The sequence below is a fragment of the Cynocephalus volans genome, chromosome 2 (assembly GCF_027409185.1).
Source record: "Cynocephalus volans isolate mCynVol1 chromosome 2, mCynVol1.pri, whole genome shotgun sequence".
NCBI classification, from domain to species: domain Eukaryota; kingdom Metazoa; phylum Chordata; class Mammalia; order Dermoptera; family Cynocephalidae; genus Cynocephalus; species Cynocephalus volans.
The window spans coordinates 115,722,616-115,740,723 of NC_084461.1; the positions used below are offsets into that span (position 1 = coordinate 115,722,616).

Below are 18,108 nucleotides of genomic sequence, written 5' to 3' on the forward strand. Positions count from 1 at the left end.
GTTGATAACGTCTTGGATTCAATGCAGTAAAATCAAGTCCCAACATTTAGGAGCAAATTTCAACACAAATATTTATTGCTTTTATCCTAGTTGATATCCCCCCCACCCCAAAAAAGAAAGAAAAAGAAGACAGGGTGTCGACAAATCTAGGATAGATACAAGATTCTAATAAATAAAAACACTGTGATAAATGACAATAAAATACCTTCTAAACTACATCCAAAACAGAAAATACTTTGGTGGAAAATGAAAATACCTAATGTTTGCAAGCATCAAGCCTCATACAGTGCAACTCTAAAGCAGTGATTGTGTTAACATAAGTCATCCAATCACCCCAAATACCCATTAAGATACACTGTCCAAGTGTTCTTCTTACACTAGCAATGCCAGGAATAAATTTCCATTTTCAGTAAGAAGAACCAGAAAAGACCAAGACATAAATGTATGATATAGAAGAAACACATGAGAAATACATTGAGAAGGATGAAAGAAAGTAGAAGGAAAGTCAAGTTCAGCAAGCATTAACAGAAAACAAGGCCACAAGTAAAGACAAGACAAGTAAAGAAGGTGGCTCACAAAAAAATTCTTACATGTAATAGAAGTGCCTAATACTGTAGTGATTAACTACAGTCTTAAAATAACAAAATCCTTCTTATGAAATCCCTTATTCCAAGGACTATGTACTTATAAGATCTGTAACATTCTATGATTCCAAATAGACACCTAGCTATGTAGAAGCAGAGACCTGAACCTACTTTAATAACAAAAGGTGGCAGTTTCCGATTCTATCACAGTTTTAAAGAGAGATAAGGAAATCTTTAATTAAAGCTGATAAAAACTTAAAATTCAATCAATGCTGGAAGTCTATGGCATTAGTGGATCTAAGGAATTAAAACCATCTTCTGGTTCAATTTAGATAAAGGCTAACTCTTTTTGGAAAATTGATGGCTAATGCAACCGTTATCAACAGACCTCTCATCCATTTTTATACATTTATTTGATATATTTACTTTCATAAAGTATGGCATTTGAATAAAAGAAAGTAGTGTAGACTCTAAAATCAGACTGCCTAGGTTTGGATCCACCATTAATGAGTATAAGGCTTGAGTAACTCTACCTTCTCCATTTGTACCACGTGAATAACAGTATCTATTCATAGAGTGGTAGGAGAATTAAATAAGATAATTCATTTAGAGTGCTTAGAGCAGGGCACATAACAAGCACACAACAAATATTCACTATCTTCACTATCACTATCATCATCATCATCATCATCTAACTGACTCTCCTAAACTAAAATTTAGAAAGAACTTTTAGGATGTCAATAATGAAATAGTAAAGAAAAAAAAAAAAAGACTAGTTCTATCACTAGTTTCACCTTGTTAGCAAAAGGCATTTGACAGGGTTAATAGAACGCATGCTATTTTATGTGCGTGCATTAATGAAAAGGATGCAATATATGTTAAGTTTCACAACCTTCGTTCCAGTTGCATTCATCTCTACACTTACCCCAGACTCCGCCACCTCTTCTTCCTGTAAGCAAGAGCCACAAACATTGAAGCATGTGTATGAACAGGAAAGCACAGTAAAAAGACAACAGTTGAGAGTCAGAGAAACTATGCAGACAGACTGGAACAAAAAATTTTGCTAGGAAAAAACTGTGGCTAAACAGTAAAATGACTATAATGAAATGACTTTAAGGGGGGTAAGATGAGTTATGATATGTACTGAAGGCCAAAAAAACCCCACAATATTTTTAAAATATTCCTTGGACCAATTATATTTTTAATACCTAATTTGTCTAGAAGGTTACATTAATAAAAAGCTAAGAAAAAACATTTATTTTACTATAAATTTGGAATTCCAAGTTTTTCTCTTTCCCTCTTTTGCCCCTCCCTCTCTTCCCCCATCTTCCTTCCCTCTCTTTTAGTCCATAAATTGATTAGTTAAAATAAAAGGGGCTATTTTAACCACACTAGATAATTATATACTACCACAACAGATAATTATTTGTTTAAAGAAAGATATAACATTTCAGTACTGGCTAACAAAACTGTTTCAGGAAAAATGTAGTCCAATATAAATATGTTTATTTTCCCCCATAACTCATTCTGCTCAACCCAGGACATTCCCAACAAAACACCCAGCTTTATTAATTTCCTCATCAGTTGTTTCTCCTTTGCTCATGTCTGAAGCATAGCTGGTACTTAATGTATTATCAACTGGTCTGTCAGGGTCACAAAAATTCATTTTGTCTTCAGGGACCATGGTGGTAACATATATGATTAAATGGAGGTCCATGTAAGACAACAGAGAGTGGTAGGACCATTGTACAAGGACATGCAACAAAAACAAAAACAAACAAACAAACCGTCCTCCAGGTTTGCTTTGGTCCCTGGTTCTTACTGTTTTCTGCTTACACACTGTTCAACAATGAATCTCTGATTACATGTAGTGATTCTCAAGGGGCAGAAGTGGGATGGGTAGGGACGAGAAGATCTGGCACACCCCTTTCTCCATACTTTGAGGATCTCTAAACTAGAACATCCGTCAGATCAACTACTTACAAAAACAAAAACGAAGACTCCTGAATAGTGATTTAAACAAAACAAATAAAAACAAAAACCCAGTCCTCACATACACACTGGTTCTGTGTGGTTATAAAACAAAAACAAAAACAAAACAACAACTCAAGTCTGGTTTTAAAAGTACCACATATTTTTGTTTCCTTACCAGAAAATTTATTTTTAAACCACAGGAATTGTGTCTGCTTCTATAAATTATTTGAATTCTAATGCCCTTATATACTGAAGCCATACACATATGCCCAAAAGAAAATAAGACCAAAAAATTAAAATTATAATGGCTATTTACACTCTGAAAATTATAAGAATTACTGGGAACAATTTAACAACATAGTTTCTGTAAACTATATAATTTGAGAAAGCCTTTGTTATATTTACAATAAATCTGAACAAGCATTCTTAGAAGATCAGGTTAATAAAGAACACAAATAATATTTTCCATTTTAAATAAAGATGGAGCATGATTAAATCTGCACTTTCTAAATTCTGTTAAAGTACTCAGGTACACATAAACAGCAGTATTATAACTTGAGAAAAAGAAATATTTTAGAAGAATGAAGTATTAGACAAAAATAGAACTTTAGAAATATTCGGTAAAAATACAAAACATACAAATTAGTGAGAAACCAAATGACAGCATTTGTCCTCTGTGATAATTTCAGTGAGTCTACAATTTTCTTATATTTGTTTGCTGATATTTTAACGAATAATAATACAGAACTATCCACATACTCAAAAAAGTAACATAGAAACTATGGTTCAAATCTTAGCAAATTATGTACAAACTCCTTTAAGCTTCAATTTCTTCATGTGTAAAAAGGAAGGCCAATACCGCCTGTTAGGGTTATGGTAATAAATGATTACTAGAGATTGACACAGGCAAAGCACTTAGTACAGTGCACAACAAATGGTAGGTGATCAGTAAATAATAAATATTTTATTTTTATTATTATATCACCCTTGATGCCACTCTGTAACACTTTTACACATTTTAATGCCATACCTCTGTCGGAACATCATAGCGGGGTCCATGTTAGCAGAAGTCATTCGAACAACTTGACGGATTTCCTTGGCAATCATTCTTAGCTTCTCAAAGTTTACTAAACCATCTACTTTGGAGTCATTTCCTACAGAATAAAAGTAATTATTTAATTTTCAAAATTAAAATATCTATATAAAAAGAGGAGAAGTCAAGCTGTTATTCTTGAGGGGCACAAATAGAACCTTCTTTATCCAGTGTGACTTTTGTTTTTAAGAAACATAGATAGCTCAACACTGCCCCCAGAGAATAAGCTCCTGGGAGGAATTGTGTTCCATATGGGAGTGAGGATAACTAATAGAGGAAAGTGATAAACTGTGCATGGCTTCTAAAACAAATTTCATTATTTTATAGGCACGCCTATAAAAGGTACAACCCCTCAAACCTAACTCTACAGATGCTTAGAGCCCACTCTCAGGCAAGTATTTTGCACAGCAAGGGTATAGTACTTGAAAACTTAGGCTTTCGTCAGAGGTCACAAGGTCACCTTTGTGTTTAATTAACCCAGCCTGCAGCAGTTTGCTTTGGTTTCTAATACTTTAAAAAATTATTAAATGAAATGTCATTATTTAAGATGTGGAATATAGTCCATGAATTCAAGAATATCTGACTTCTCTTGAAGAAAAAAAGTGGTAAGAGATGGAGGACTAGATAATATTAAGTCTTTTTTCTCAAATGGAAGTAATTAGTTAAGTCTAAGAGGTAGCTGACTTAAAGACTTTCCAGTCTGCTATTCACCTTTCCTCTCCCATAATTTGAATTTACAATCATGACTTTAATCATCAACACAAATTTGCCTGTTTATAAATTCCATTATTTTTGTTTTTGTTTTGTTAAATAGTTCTCTGAGGAAAAATTCATACAACTTTCAAAATAGTCTACTTTTCTTTGAAGAGATTAGATATGAAACCACATATAGCCCATCTGTTGGCTCACCTAGTCCAAACCACTAAGCAAAACATTTTAAGTTCAAGGGGCAATCTGACTGTCAACAGCAGTGTTTTTTCACATCTGTCTTTAACAGTTAGTGTGATCTCATTTATCTCCCATGTTAGGCCCCTATTTGCCTCTGTGGAACTCCAAGGTTCTGAAGCTAAGTTTGAGAACTACATGGGTCTAGAATACATAGTGATCTTCCTTCACAGGCTAAACAGCACCTATACATTGGACACATGAGTTGTTCAGGGTCTCAACACAAATTGGAAACAAAATAGTCATCAAAAATACCTTCAAGTCACATAAATATGTCTTGAGGGAGCATGTCAGAAAAATACATTTGAAACCTATAGCAAAATTTTCTTATGAAAAAGGAGGGATAATGAAACAGTAAGACTAGGTAAAGAACCACCCTTCTGCTGATAACAATTACAACAGCTGGACAAAAATAGAAAAAACAAATGTTTCAAAGTATCAAAAAGCTAACAGGGCAGTGAAGATCTGGAAAAAGAATGTAGAGAGGCAGGTTTTGCACTTCCCATTGCTTGCCCCTATGTGCACCTGCTGATCTCAAAAGAGGGGGGATGATGAGCTGGAGTAGAGACACACTGCCTTTTGAGGTAAGAGGAAAAGCAACTTCAGTCCAAGGAAACCTGCAATGTTTTGGTTTGGGACTGTGAAGGGCTATATCCTGTGAAGGCACCCTTACCTGCCTGCCAGAAGCAAGCTTTAAATCCTCTCTGGAATAGAATATCATTTGAAACCTGGGATTATGTCCACGATTTTTTGTACACAGCATCCATTACTTTGTAAAAAATAACCAGGCACATCAGGAGAAAAGATGAAGTGACTGAAATGTAAGTGAAAAAAGAGACAACAGAAACAGATCCAAGGGAGATCCAGATGGAATAATCAGAGACAGACTTTAAAATACCTATGTTGAATATGTTCAGAAACATAAAACACAACTGAAGACTTCGGCAAAAAACATGAAACTAAAGCCATTTAAAAAATTATAAAATAAAAGAATTAAAAACTGAAATAAAATGACTAGAATTAGAAATTCAGTGATGGATTTAATAGCAGATTAGACATTGAAAGAGAATTAATAATTAGACAATAGGGTAAAAGAAAGTATCTAGAATGAAGCATGGCAAGACAAAAAGATGAGTACTTCAGAAAAGAGCATATGAGACAACAGGGGCACAGGGAAAAGGTCTAACAGAGGTGAAATCAGAGTCCCTAAAGGAGAAGTCACAAGTGGGCAGATAAAAAATTTGAAGACAGTTATTGAGAATTTTCCAAAAGTGATGAAAAATATAAAACCACAAGTTTCAAGATGTCCTATAAACACCAATCAGAATTAAAACAAAGAAACAAACAAAACCCACACCTAGTCACATCACAGCAAAGGCAAAACTAGAGAAAAACAGAGAGAAAGAGAAGACAAAATCATAACAGCAGCTATCAAACACAGACAGATTATAGACAAAGGAACAGCAAATAAGACTGATAGCTGACCTCTCAACGGAAGCCAGAAGACAATAAAATGTTATCTCGAAGTGTTAAGAAGGTAGTTGCCAACCAAGACACACTTCTGAAAATGAAGTAAAGGCATCTTCAGATATACAAAAATTGAGAGATTTTCATTACCAGCAGAACTGCACTTAAGAGAATAGTAAACAATGTTCCATAGGCAACCCCCCAACCAAACCAAAACAAAACCAAAAGAAAACACAACACTGAAATATATGAAAGCTTTGAAATTCAAGAAGGAATAAAAAACAATAACAACAGAAGTATATATATAGTTATGGTTAAATAAAGTAACTTTAATTAACAACAATAACATCTTTTAGGATTTAAAGGCATAGCAATAACTGTATACAAATCAGGAGGTGAGTAAATGGAATTTAAGTGGTCCAAGTTCCTTGCATTGCCCCTGGTGTAACACTAGAAAAATAGTAAAATAGCATATAGTTACCAAGTTAATACAGTAAGAAAAATACCATACACAAAAATAAATTTAGGTAGATTGTAGACAAACCATATGGTAAAAGATCAATAAATCAGGCTTTTAAAATTAAGAACTTCTGTTTATCAAAAGATAACCATAAAAGAGTCAAAGGCAAGTCATATCATTCCCAGGATGTATAAAATAATCTTACAAATATTTGAAAAAGACAACCTAATAAAAGGGGCAAAAAACCCAAAGCAATAATTGATAAAAGAGGACTAATATACATAGAAAAGGGTGATCAACTATGGATGATACTAACATTTATAAAGCAAATGTATTTCACAGGGCCTGGCTTCCAAAGCCCTGTAGTTTCAGGTATAACCTAACTTTTTAGAATTGCACATAGAAATATTAAGCTTGCAAAAGGCAGGAAACTTTCCCCAGGCTAAAGTCTCTATTGTAGATAAAGAACTGCAACACAGCAAAATTGCTGGCTCAAAGGACAGATGTCCTTGGTGCAAGTTAACTTACTGATTGATATGTTAAGAAAGATGCTTCATTGTTATGTAAAAATACAAAAGAAATTGCTGTAGGAAAAGACAGTGTATGCTAAGAACAAGCTTTTGTTGGTGGATCAAATTAACCTTTTGCAAATTGCATTATGGAATGTCACTTTGTTTATTTCACTGATGTTACTAGTTTCCATTGTTAAAATAATACTTAGCCATAACTCTGCCCATGTCCTTGTGTTCTTTATAATGATTAAATCAACTGAATTTTCTTATGAAACTTCCTTGCCTTTACAATAAAAGGGAGAAGCTAACTTTGAATCGGGGCTGTCACATTCAGCTTTCTCCTCCTAATGGGGAAATTACTGAAGTGCAGTCCTTCCAGGCCTCTCAATGCATACATGACACTTTGAGTAATTGCATATAATTCTTTTTTATGTCTCTGTTACACAGAGGGAAGTGTAACAATCAACCTCGTTAGTAATTAGGGAAATGAAAATTATAACCACACCAAGATACAATTACCTACCTCTCGGAATGGGTGAAAATAAAAAGACTGAATTTACTAGGTTTTGATGAGAATGAAGAACATGAGAACTCTAAAACCACTGCCAATGCCCAACTTTAGTAGATAATATCAAACTGTTTTCTAAAGTTGATTATATAATATCAGGATTCGTAAGTTCCATCCTGAATATAATGTATAGCCAATAAAATACTTGTGCACTAAGAGATTTGTGCAAGAATATTCATAGCTGCATTATTTGTAATAGGTCAATAGAGGAAACTAGCAAATGCCCATCAACAGAATGGATGAATCCACCGGACTGCATTCATACAATGGAATGCTAAATAGCTTTGAAAATGAAGTACAGCTACACTCAAAAACATGAAAGAATCTCACAAATCTAATGTTAACTGAAATAAGTCAGAAACAAAACAGATCAAAGCATAAGAAAACAAACTTAACTCTGTGATTCTATTTATATAAAGTTCAGGAACAGCTAAAACTAAACCACAGCATTAGAAGTCAGGGTAGTAGTTAACTTTGGGGAACATGATACAGGTGGTAATTAAGAAGGGGCAAGAGCAGGACTTATGGGATACTGACAATGTTTTATTTTTGGGTATTGGTTACCTGAATGTTTTGCTTTGTTATAATTCATTAGTTGTTCATTTGTTTTGGGCAATTTTCTGTATGTGTTGATTAATTCAATTAAAAAAATTGAAAAGAAAAATATTACTAAACAAAACAACAAATATGATCAAACAGTCTGATCTTAGTGTGTCAAGTTTATGGTCAAATGCATACAGAAAACATTTCAATTTGTTTCTGTCAATAATGTGGTTTTTGGATTCCTAAAATTTGCTGCACTTAACTGTGTAAAATCTTTAGTGACATATAATCATTAGGTTGAAATATATAATAAACATAACAAACCACAGTTCTGTAGAATTAGCTGACGCTTAACATGCTAATTTTCAATTAACTTTTAAATACCTTCATGTAGAAATGTCATATCTTTCTTGACAACAGGGAAGAGTGGAATAATCGGAGGCTGCATGCTCTGACTACTAAGAATATTTCTATACTTTGCCATGTTTCTAGATGGATCAAAAAGGTCTTGCAGATCCTGGAGATGTTTCTCATATTTGCTTGGTAACTTTTCCCAAGTACCTCTGAGTCGTGCTACAGGTGCCAGGTTCAAGCCACTGCCAAAGATGAGAATAAAAACATTAAAAAGGGACTTGGGGGAGATGGTGGACTCAGGTCAATAAACTCTATACACCAAGTTCTCTAATAAAGCTAAAAAATAATAAGGGACATATTTCAGCACATTGAAATAAACAGAAGAACTATAAAAAAAATAAATAAAAGGGACTCGATTTTAAAACAAGGAGAACTTCTTTCAGAGGAACTATGTTACTTGCCTGTAGTTGTTATCACTTACAGCTTTTAATTTATAGTTTGTATGTAAGTGATAAATTTTATAATTCTATAAAAAAACCTTAAGGACCATGATGTTCTTTGTTTTACTTAGAAACATTTAGAGACATTACCTCCTCGAAAGTGGTTTAAGTAATGCTGAGAATAACTGTTAAATAATAACTAAGGTAACTTCTGGGCTGAGGCAGCTTTTTTCCTGAGATTTTGTCCACTCATGTCCCTGATTCCAATATTTCCATATCCTTAGGTTCTAATCTTGTTTCCTAAGCCTCCAGATATTCAATATGTCTTTTCCACAGGAATTTAAACAAGCTTAGATGTTCGCTAACTTGAAAAAACAATTCATGCTAATTAGGCTACAACTCCCCCCTATTAACTTTGCCTCTATACAGGTTGAGCATCCCAAATTCCAAAATCCAAAATGTTCCAAAATCTGAAACTTCTTTTTTAAGGAATTTATTTATTTTTTAATTGAAATGTGTTGATGGTACATATTTATGAAGTACAGAGTTATATTTCAATACATGTATACGATGTGTAATGATCAAATCAGGGTAATTAGCATATTCATCATCAAAAAAAATTATCATTTCTTTGTGATGAAAATATTTGAACTCTCTTATAGCATTCATTTGAGAATATACAAGAAATTATTCTAGATGTCTAGCACTACTGTGAATTAATAGAACTTATTTTTCCTATCTACATGTAATTTTGTGTCCATTAACCAACCTCTCCCCCATCCCCTTCCCAGCCTCTAGTAACCACAATTCTACTCTCTAGTTCTAAAAGTTCAATTTCAGCCCAGACATGACACTCAAAGGAAATGCTTATTGGGGCATTTTGAATTTCAGATGCTCAACCAGTAAGTTTAATACAAATATTCCAAAATCTGAAAAAATCTGAAACATTTCTGGTTGCAAGCATTTTGTATAAGGGATACTCAAAACTATATCCCATGGGTAGGTTGCCAAATGAATACTGTAGATATAAAGTCTCAATTTTCTTACCAGCTAATCCTTCTTTGTTTCTCAGCCATCTGAATTTTACCCACACCACTGTACTTAAATTTAATTCTATTGACTTCTGATTTTAGGATGTGGAGTTAAAATATTTTTGTTCCCTCTGCTTCTCAGAACTCACCCCAAACAACTACAAGAAGGATGAATAACAGAAATGCAAATTTCATCTCCACTGAAACTAAGAGCTATCTAATTCCTAAACACATTAGAAAGGTTGTCAAAAATTAGTCAAGGTCAAACAGGAGTATGCAAAGATACTGAAAAATGCTGTCTGCAGCTGAAGATCTCAATGAAAGCTGGCAAAGCAGTTCTCCAAAGCATGTAACTTATCCTGAAGGCAAAACCAACAATCCCTTATTTAGAACACAACAGAGTTCATAGGCTGAACTCTTACCATAGAGTTGAGGGAAGGTAAGATTAAACCAGCACACACAGTGAAATATTTTGGTAGGAAGCTGTTTAACAGTGAGACTGGACAGAAGGGAGAAAATGACTTGTAAACAGCCCTAAAGCTGCCAATCTCCATTCACTGGGAAAAAGTTAACAGGTAAAACTATTCATATAAAAGACCAACTAACTCCTGCTAACTTGGAATACGGCTCTTGATCCTCTTTCATATGAACCTCCTGCAAATAGCTAGTACAGGAAAACACGTTACTCAAAAGGAAGGAATAAATACAGATCTATAACAAGAAGCCACAGGGAAAAACAAAGAGCATGAAGCAGAAAAATGTTAACAATCAGACAAAAACTGGGATTAACCAACATCCTAGCCATAATTTCAAATAAATTAATGAAATAAAGAGCTTAATGTGGTGATCAAGAGCTTAGGGAAAATATGGTAAGAGAAGTTGATAAATAATTAAATAGTAAAGTTCAGTAAACAAATAAAAGAAAAAATAAAACCAACAAAGAAATGAAGGGCACGCTGGAACCTACAGAAGAAAAAGACACTGCTAAAATACCATGCAAGTGACACAGAGGGAAGGATTAACCAAAGCATTCAATGGAAATGAATAGAGTTGAAAAGAACTAGAGAGAAAACAATGGATATAGGTGACAAAGGAGATCTAAAATCTGCATAATTGGTATCCCTGAAGAAAAAAAAAATAATGGAACTAAAAAAATGTTCAAAGGTGCAATTTGAGAAAACTTTCCAGATACAAAAGATTTGAATCTATAGACTGGAAAGGCACCATAGTTACAGAGAACCTGATATAAAATTAAAAGAGATGTAGAAACGTCCATGTAAAGGTAAATGAGTTCAGCAATAAGAATCTGGGATTGTGGGAGGGAAGAGAAATTCAAGTTAATCTCAGGAACTTAAACAGCCATATAAAATGCTGGTTGAGAAGCCACTGTTTACAAAGTGCCCAAGAAATAATGTCTAAGATAAGAATTTTATAGTCAGACAAACGGTCATTCATATTCAAAAGCAACAGAAAGACACTTTAAATATGCTCAGGAAATATAATTTCCACAAGATGAGAAAGCAAAGTCAACCAAGAGATGGCTGGAGAAATTATAAGAAAAAGACTGTGGTGGGCATCTAAGACTATTCAAAACAAAGCCTGGCAAACTATGGCTCGTGAAAGTCAAATACACAGAATAACAAATAAGAATGAGAGAAATAGGGCCAACCCTGTGGCGCACTCGGGAGAGTGCGGCGCTGGGAGCGCAGCACTGCTCCCGCCGCGGGTTCGGATCCTATATAAGGATGGCCAGTGTGCTCACTGGCTGAGCGCGGTGCGGCCGGTCACAAAAATGACAAAAAAAAAAAAAAAAAAAGAATGAGAGAAATAACTGTAGATACATAGGAAATTTAAAAAGAGCACAATAGGCTAATTTGCTCAGTTCTACATGCAAATTAATTTAAAACCTGGATGAAATGGATACTATATTAGGCCACCAAACAACAACCAGTGTGCCAAATTAGGTCCATTGCCTGTTTTTGTAAATAAAATTTTATTGAAACAGAGCTATAGCCATTAATAACTTACTGTTTATGGCTGCTTTTGTGCTATAATGGCAGAGGTGAAATTCTGTATTGAATCCTAAACTATTTCCTTTGCAGAAAAAATGTGCCAGCCTCTGTTTTAGGAAACATTGAAAGGGAAAGACATATAAAACCTCAAAAGATGACACAAATTACAAAAAAGAGCACCACACCCAGAATTACAGGTGAATTCTTTCAGAACTTTAACCAACTAATTATCTTCAATGCTATTTAAACTGTTACAGAGCATAAACAAGGAATGAAAGCTTTCAAATTTTATGAAGCTAGCATAGCACTAATATTAAAACCCACATGAAGAACAACACTATAAATCAATTCACTTATGAAAAAATGTTACAAATAATATCAAAGATTATTTTAGTAATACATTAAAAGAAAAATTTACCATTACTAGATGGAGTTCATGCCAGATTAGAATGGTAATTCACTCTCAGGAAACTATTTGCATAATTTACCACAGTAATAGACAAAGAGAAAGATTCTATGATTATGTTACATACTTAAATATCATATAATTAAATTCAATATTCATTTTTAATTTTTAGAAAATCAGTAAAATAGAATAGAAAGCATAATATATTTCTCACCCAGAGGCAGCATTATGTTTAATGGAGAAATACCAGAAGCATTCCTATATTGAGTCACAAATTATGTACAGAGGTTCATAATTACAATTACTATTTAACATGGAAGTAACAGTAGATGACAACAGACTAACAGATAAGTAAAATGAAAGAGGTAGTTGTCATCATTTGAAGAAAATTAGATAGGATAACTCAAATCCCCCCAAAATATTAGCTGAAAATTATTAGAAACAGGAAGAATGTAGTAAGGTGCCTATGTATAAAATTGATACACACAAGCATCAGAACACATAGGTAGAAACAAGAACTAGTTAGAAAATATAAAGATTCTATGCATAACAGCAATAAGATATTAAACATTCAAAGAAATGATCAAGATTTATAAGAACAAAGCCATAAACTCCAAAGAGAAAAACAAAAGAAAACTGGAACAAGTGGAATAAGAGTTCATGGGTGAAAAGAGCCACTGTTATAAAGACATCAAGCACCTACTAAATTAACCTCTATATTTGATGTAATCTTAAAATAACCTCAAAATGCTAACAAAAGTTTTTCGGTTTTTTACAATATATTTTTTGGTGTTTTTTTTTTTTTTTTGGCTGCTGGTCGGTGCAGAGATCGAACCCTGGACTTTGGCATTATCAGCACAATGCTCTAACCAACTGAGCTAACCAGCCCCATCTAAAATTTATAACCAGATAATTGATTCTAAAGCTCATATGAAACAAACATACAAAGATGCCAGAAATAGCCAAAGTATGAAAAGAGCAACGATGGGTTTGACTAGCCCTACCAGATCTTAAAAACAAATTTAAAGCTTTAGCAATTAAAATAGCAAATAAATAGATAAGCCAAATCAAATGGAACAGAGAGTGCAGAAATAGACCCAAATATATATGAGATTTTAGTATAAAATAGGTAGCATCACAGACTTTAAGAGAAAAGGTAAATTAATGATGTTGCATACCTGAGAAGCCAGTTGGAACAAAGTAAGATATATTCACCTACCTCAATGTTTACACAAAATAAATTCAGGATTAATAAAAAATGTAATGTAAATCAAACTATAATAGTATAAAAAAAGTGACAATTTTGGTATAATCTTAGGGTATTTTAAATGCTTTTGATGTATTAACTAATTGAATGCTCTTAACTATCCTATGACATGGAAACTACCATGATTCCCTATTTTACAAATGAGGAAACTCAGGTTCATATAGTCAGTAAGTGCCAACATTAGATTCAAACCAAGGCAGTTCTTTGCTCCTAAATGTAGAAGCCCCAAAGAGAGAAAGAAAAAAGATAAACCTACAGACAAATAAAAAGTTTTTGCATGGCAAAAGCAAACACCACACACTGTTTTGAATAACCAAAGGCTGGAAATTTAGAAATATCCATAAATAATGTGTAATTTTATAGATGTTAAAAAAAGAGACAGCTTTATAGATACTAATTTGAAATGATCTCCTAGTTTAATAAAACAAGGTAGTTAAAAAAATACATTTATATAAAAAAATACATTTATATGCTTGCCATATGCACATAGTATCTCTTGAATGAACAATTGGTAACAGTGGATACCTCTGGGAAGAGAATTTGGGTGGACTGAGTTACTTTACACTTTATATTTTTAGTATATTTTGAATTTTTTCCATGTACATGCAATGTCTATTCAAAAAGTTAAAATTATTATATTTTTTGGTGGCTGGCAAAGTTATTTTTTTAAGTACAAAAAATATACTATTTAAGGACAGCCAGAAGTGAGTGATTTGCATGTGTCATCTTTGCTGAAAAGTTAGTATGTTCTTTATAGTCTTTGATATACTTGAATATAAAATACAAGATAAAAATACAAAGCAATTATCTTTACATAAACTTTGGAAAACATGAATAACAAATGTTCTTAATAACAAAACAAATCTCTTAACAAAAGCAAAGCCTCTTAACCAAATCTCAGGCCTTTCCTATACCATTCTTGGGGCTACCGATCACCACCTTCCCTCAAATCACTTTTTCCTTGCCTTTAATAATATTATCATAACTGTACTGCTCTATTTCTTGTACTGATTCTCCATCTCTTTGGCTGGACTCTCTTTTTTACCCCCCCACCACGGATGGCTACTAAAGTGTGATTGTTAGCCCTCTATCATTTTCTTTCTATACTCTTTTACACAGAGATCATCTATTCTCTTGGCATCAATCAATTTTCTTCATGGAGTACTCCAAAACTGAGCCTATAACGCTTAAATTCTTTACTTGATGCTTCCCGTACAAATAGGCTCAATTTCTAGCTTTCAAAGTGTTTGCTAATGGCATCTCTGTTCCTGTTTAATTTTTAAATTTTTTTTATTTTATTGCCTTCTTCTGGTAACCTGAAAAACAGCCCCAGGACAGTGGAAAGTAAAGGCTTCTTTCTCATCTAGGGATTAAATACATATTTTAAAATTGAAACATAACTGATTGTACATATCTGTGGGGTACCGAGTTGAATATCAATACCTGTGTGCAACATGTGATATTCAAATCAGGATAATTAGTATATTCAACATTATACAATGTAATCATTTTTTGCGGCCCTTTACCAATTTCTTGCCAACTCTCGTTCCTCCTCCACCTTTCCCACGTCTGGTAATCTCTGTTCTGTTCTCTACTTTTGAAAGTTCAATGTATTATTGTGATTGTTGTGTCTTTCCTTCTCCTTTTCTCTTTTTTAATTTTTTAAATATTTATTTATTTTTTTTGAGCTCTCACTTTTGAGTGAGGACATGTGGTATTTCTTTCTGTGCCTGGCTTATTTCACTTAACATCATTTTCCCTAAGTTTACCCATGTTGCTGTGAATGGCAGAATTTCATTCTTTTTTATGGCAGAGTAGTAAACCGTTGGGTATATATACCACATTTTCCTTACCTAGTAGTCTGTCAAATCCCTCCATTTTATAGATGAGAAAACCAGTCTTTGGTTTTCCATTGACACACTGTTACTACATATAAGAGGCAGGATTCAAATACAGGTGCAGTGGATTCTAAAGGTCACTCCTCAATTCTCCTATAGTGTCTAGTTCAACTGTGGCCATTGGTTAATTTAATAAAGGAGAATCCTATTACCATGATAGAGTCACGACTAAGAAGTCCCTATAAAAATTCTACTTTTATTTCACATAAGTAATAGGAACAAATTATTATAAATGCTGTGTGGGATGTGTGTAGATGGGATTGGTTAAGGTGGAATTATGCTGTTATATACAATCACATGGCCCTATAAATGGACCTAACTACAACTCCCATCCCCTTTAAAATTAGACTTGCTTTAAGAAGAATCCCTTTGTTGATGAGCAGTGTGCTAGATGAGGGTAAGAAAATAAATTACCTAGAATTGGCATCTCATAATTAATGGGGAGAAGGTAGTGGGGAGAGTTAATGTAACCATCTACACTTCCTGGGCTTATAAACCTCAAAAGATTTTAATAATTCTAACGGTCTAGCTTGCTTCAGTGACAACACATCCAGTGATACCTCATTTACTGTTTGGTTAAAAGGAAGAGCTCAACAAATGATTGCTATTATTATTGTTGTTGTTGTTTCAAAAATAGCAATTTTAAGTCAGGGCATGGATACCCAACAGTGTCAAATCACAGTGAAGTGGGTACTTAAATGAGGGTATAATCAATCAAAGGGGAAAACAAAAAGGAAAATGGGAAGGCTATCATTCACATTTATAACAAACAAAACCAAAAAAAAAAAAAAAATTTTTTTTGAAGTGACAGAAAGAAGGAAGAAACAAAAATAGAAAAAGCAAATACCACCAGAATGGAAAATACATTAAATCTAACAATATTTCAATAAAGCCATATTAATTGAACATTTCTTTTCCTAGACATTTAATACCTAAGCAGAAAACTAGCTTCATGTCTAATGTTATGACAAAACCACATACAGATATTTGTACCTCTTTGTACAGACTTACCTTATTATTGCAAACATGGAATTAAAGTTCTTACATTCTCGACAATGAAGTGCAATTTTAATAAAATGCTTAACAATCTTCATTCGTTTGAGCTGATTTGATTCAGTTAAAATCTCTGAGGCAACCCAGAATGTCTCTTGGTTTACAATGTCCTCGAACTCTTTCAAGTGAATATTTCCTGTTTTGGAATCTAACTTAAAAAGGTCATCAATATATTCAGTAGGCTCAATATTTCGAAACAAATCAAAGTCCCTCATTGACAGCTGAGTGGCCACCTCAATGGTACTGAGCTGCAGCAATGACAGTTGGCTCTCCTTAATTAGTTCTTGAGCATCTTCATCTGAACATAAGGTTTCTGTCTCCATGTTATTTTTTAAATAATACCTAAAAGGAAAAAAATTATTTTTTATAAATGTGATGATAAATGTGATTTCACATTTGTAACAGCACTTTCCCTCTTTATTATTTTTATCCAACTATTATTTTATTTTTAATAATTTCTTGCCAAAAACATTAGAATATTCACTTACAAACGAAATGGAAAATTAACATTTTAAATGAGAAGACTTTTGAGAAGTTGTCCTCTTATGCCACCATTTGACATCTATTATTTTAAAGATTAAAAATAATGTTGATTATGCCATGAACTTTATCATTTTACAAAACTACGTATACCATCTGTGAACAATCATGTTTGTATATTCTTGAGGACAAAAGCTCTGAGGGCAAGACCACACCTAGAAAAGTATCTGACACATAGTTGGTAGTATATAAATATTTGTTCATGGACAGCATAAATTCTGATTAGGGAAAAATAAACACCTGAATCAAGACAGTTTAAATCTCTAACTCAGAAGTTGTTGCTGCACTCATTTCCTTCTTGTTTTCTAAATTTCCAAGCAAAGGAAAGAACAATAAAATCCATAAAGGAGGGGAAACTCTTAAATACAAAACCTCATTCCAGCAAATGGCAAAGACCTGCATTTTCCTTTCTTCTCTTTAGATCAACAATCTTAAGCACTTAAAAGCTGAGACAGGACTAAAGTATAGACAGTTGGAAATATCTTGTACAGGTTTAGAAAAGAGGTAACACATTGTATCACATGTAGCTTTTACTTCATTCTTTTCTAATACAACTTGACCTAAGCCTAGCTAAGTTTGTGTCTATTTTTTACTGTCAAAAAACTCTTTTTTCCCTGCATTTATACTGTTCACACATCTAAGACAATGTCATAAATAATAGCATTGAGACTCACTACACTATAGACAGTAAAATTATATCTAACATCTATAGTGTGTATCATGTTTATTAACTCACATAATCCTTACAACATTCCTATGAGGCAGGTTCTATTATTATTAACCCCATTTTATAGAGGAGGAAATTCAGGCACAGAGAAGCTAAGTAACTTGTCCACAGTCACACAGCCAGAGCTGGGATTTGAATTTAAGCAATCTGGCTCCAGGATCTATGCTCTAAACCACTGTGTACAGCCAGCACACCAGAGTTAACCTTCTCTCTCTTCACAGCAACTATGATGGG

General features: G+C 33.4%; 1 protein-coding gene across 1 annotated transcript in view; it reads right to left on the reverse strand.

The window, feature by feature from the left end:
- Positions 1–18,108, reverse strand: part of RAPGEF6 (Rap guanine nucleotide exchange factor 6) — a 226,433-nt gene that overhangs the window by 21,046 nt on the left and 187,279 nt on the right. The window contains exons 19-22 of the mRNA XM_063087303.1: positions 16,566–16,949; positions 8,531–8,742; positions 3,589–3,712; positions 1,510–1,533 (exon numbers count right to left, since the gene is read on the reverse strand). Of these exons, the coding sequence (XP_062943373.1) occupies positions 1,510–1,533; positions 3,589–3,712; positions 8,531–8,742; positions 16,566–16,949 (744 nt within the window). The remainder of the gene's footprint in view (positions 1–1,509; positions 1,534–3,588; positions 3,713–8,530; positions 8,743–16,565; positions 16,950–18,108) is intronic.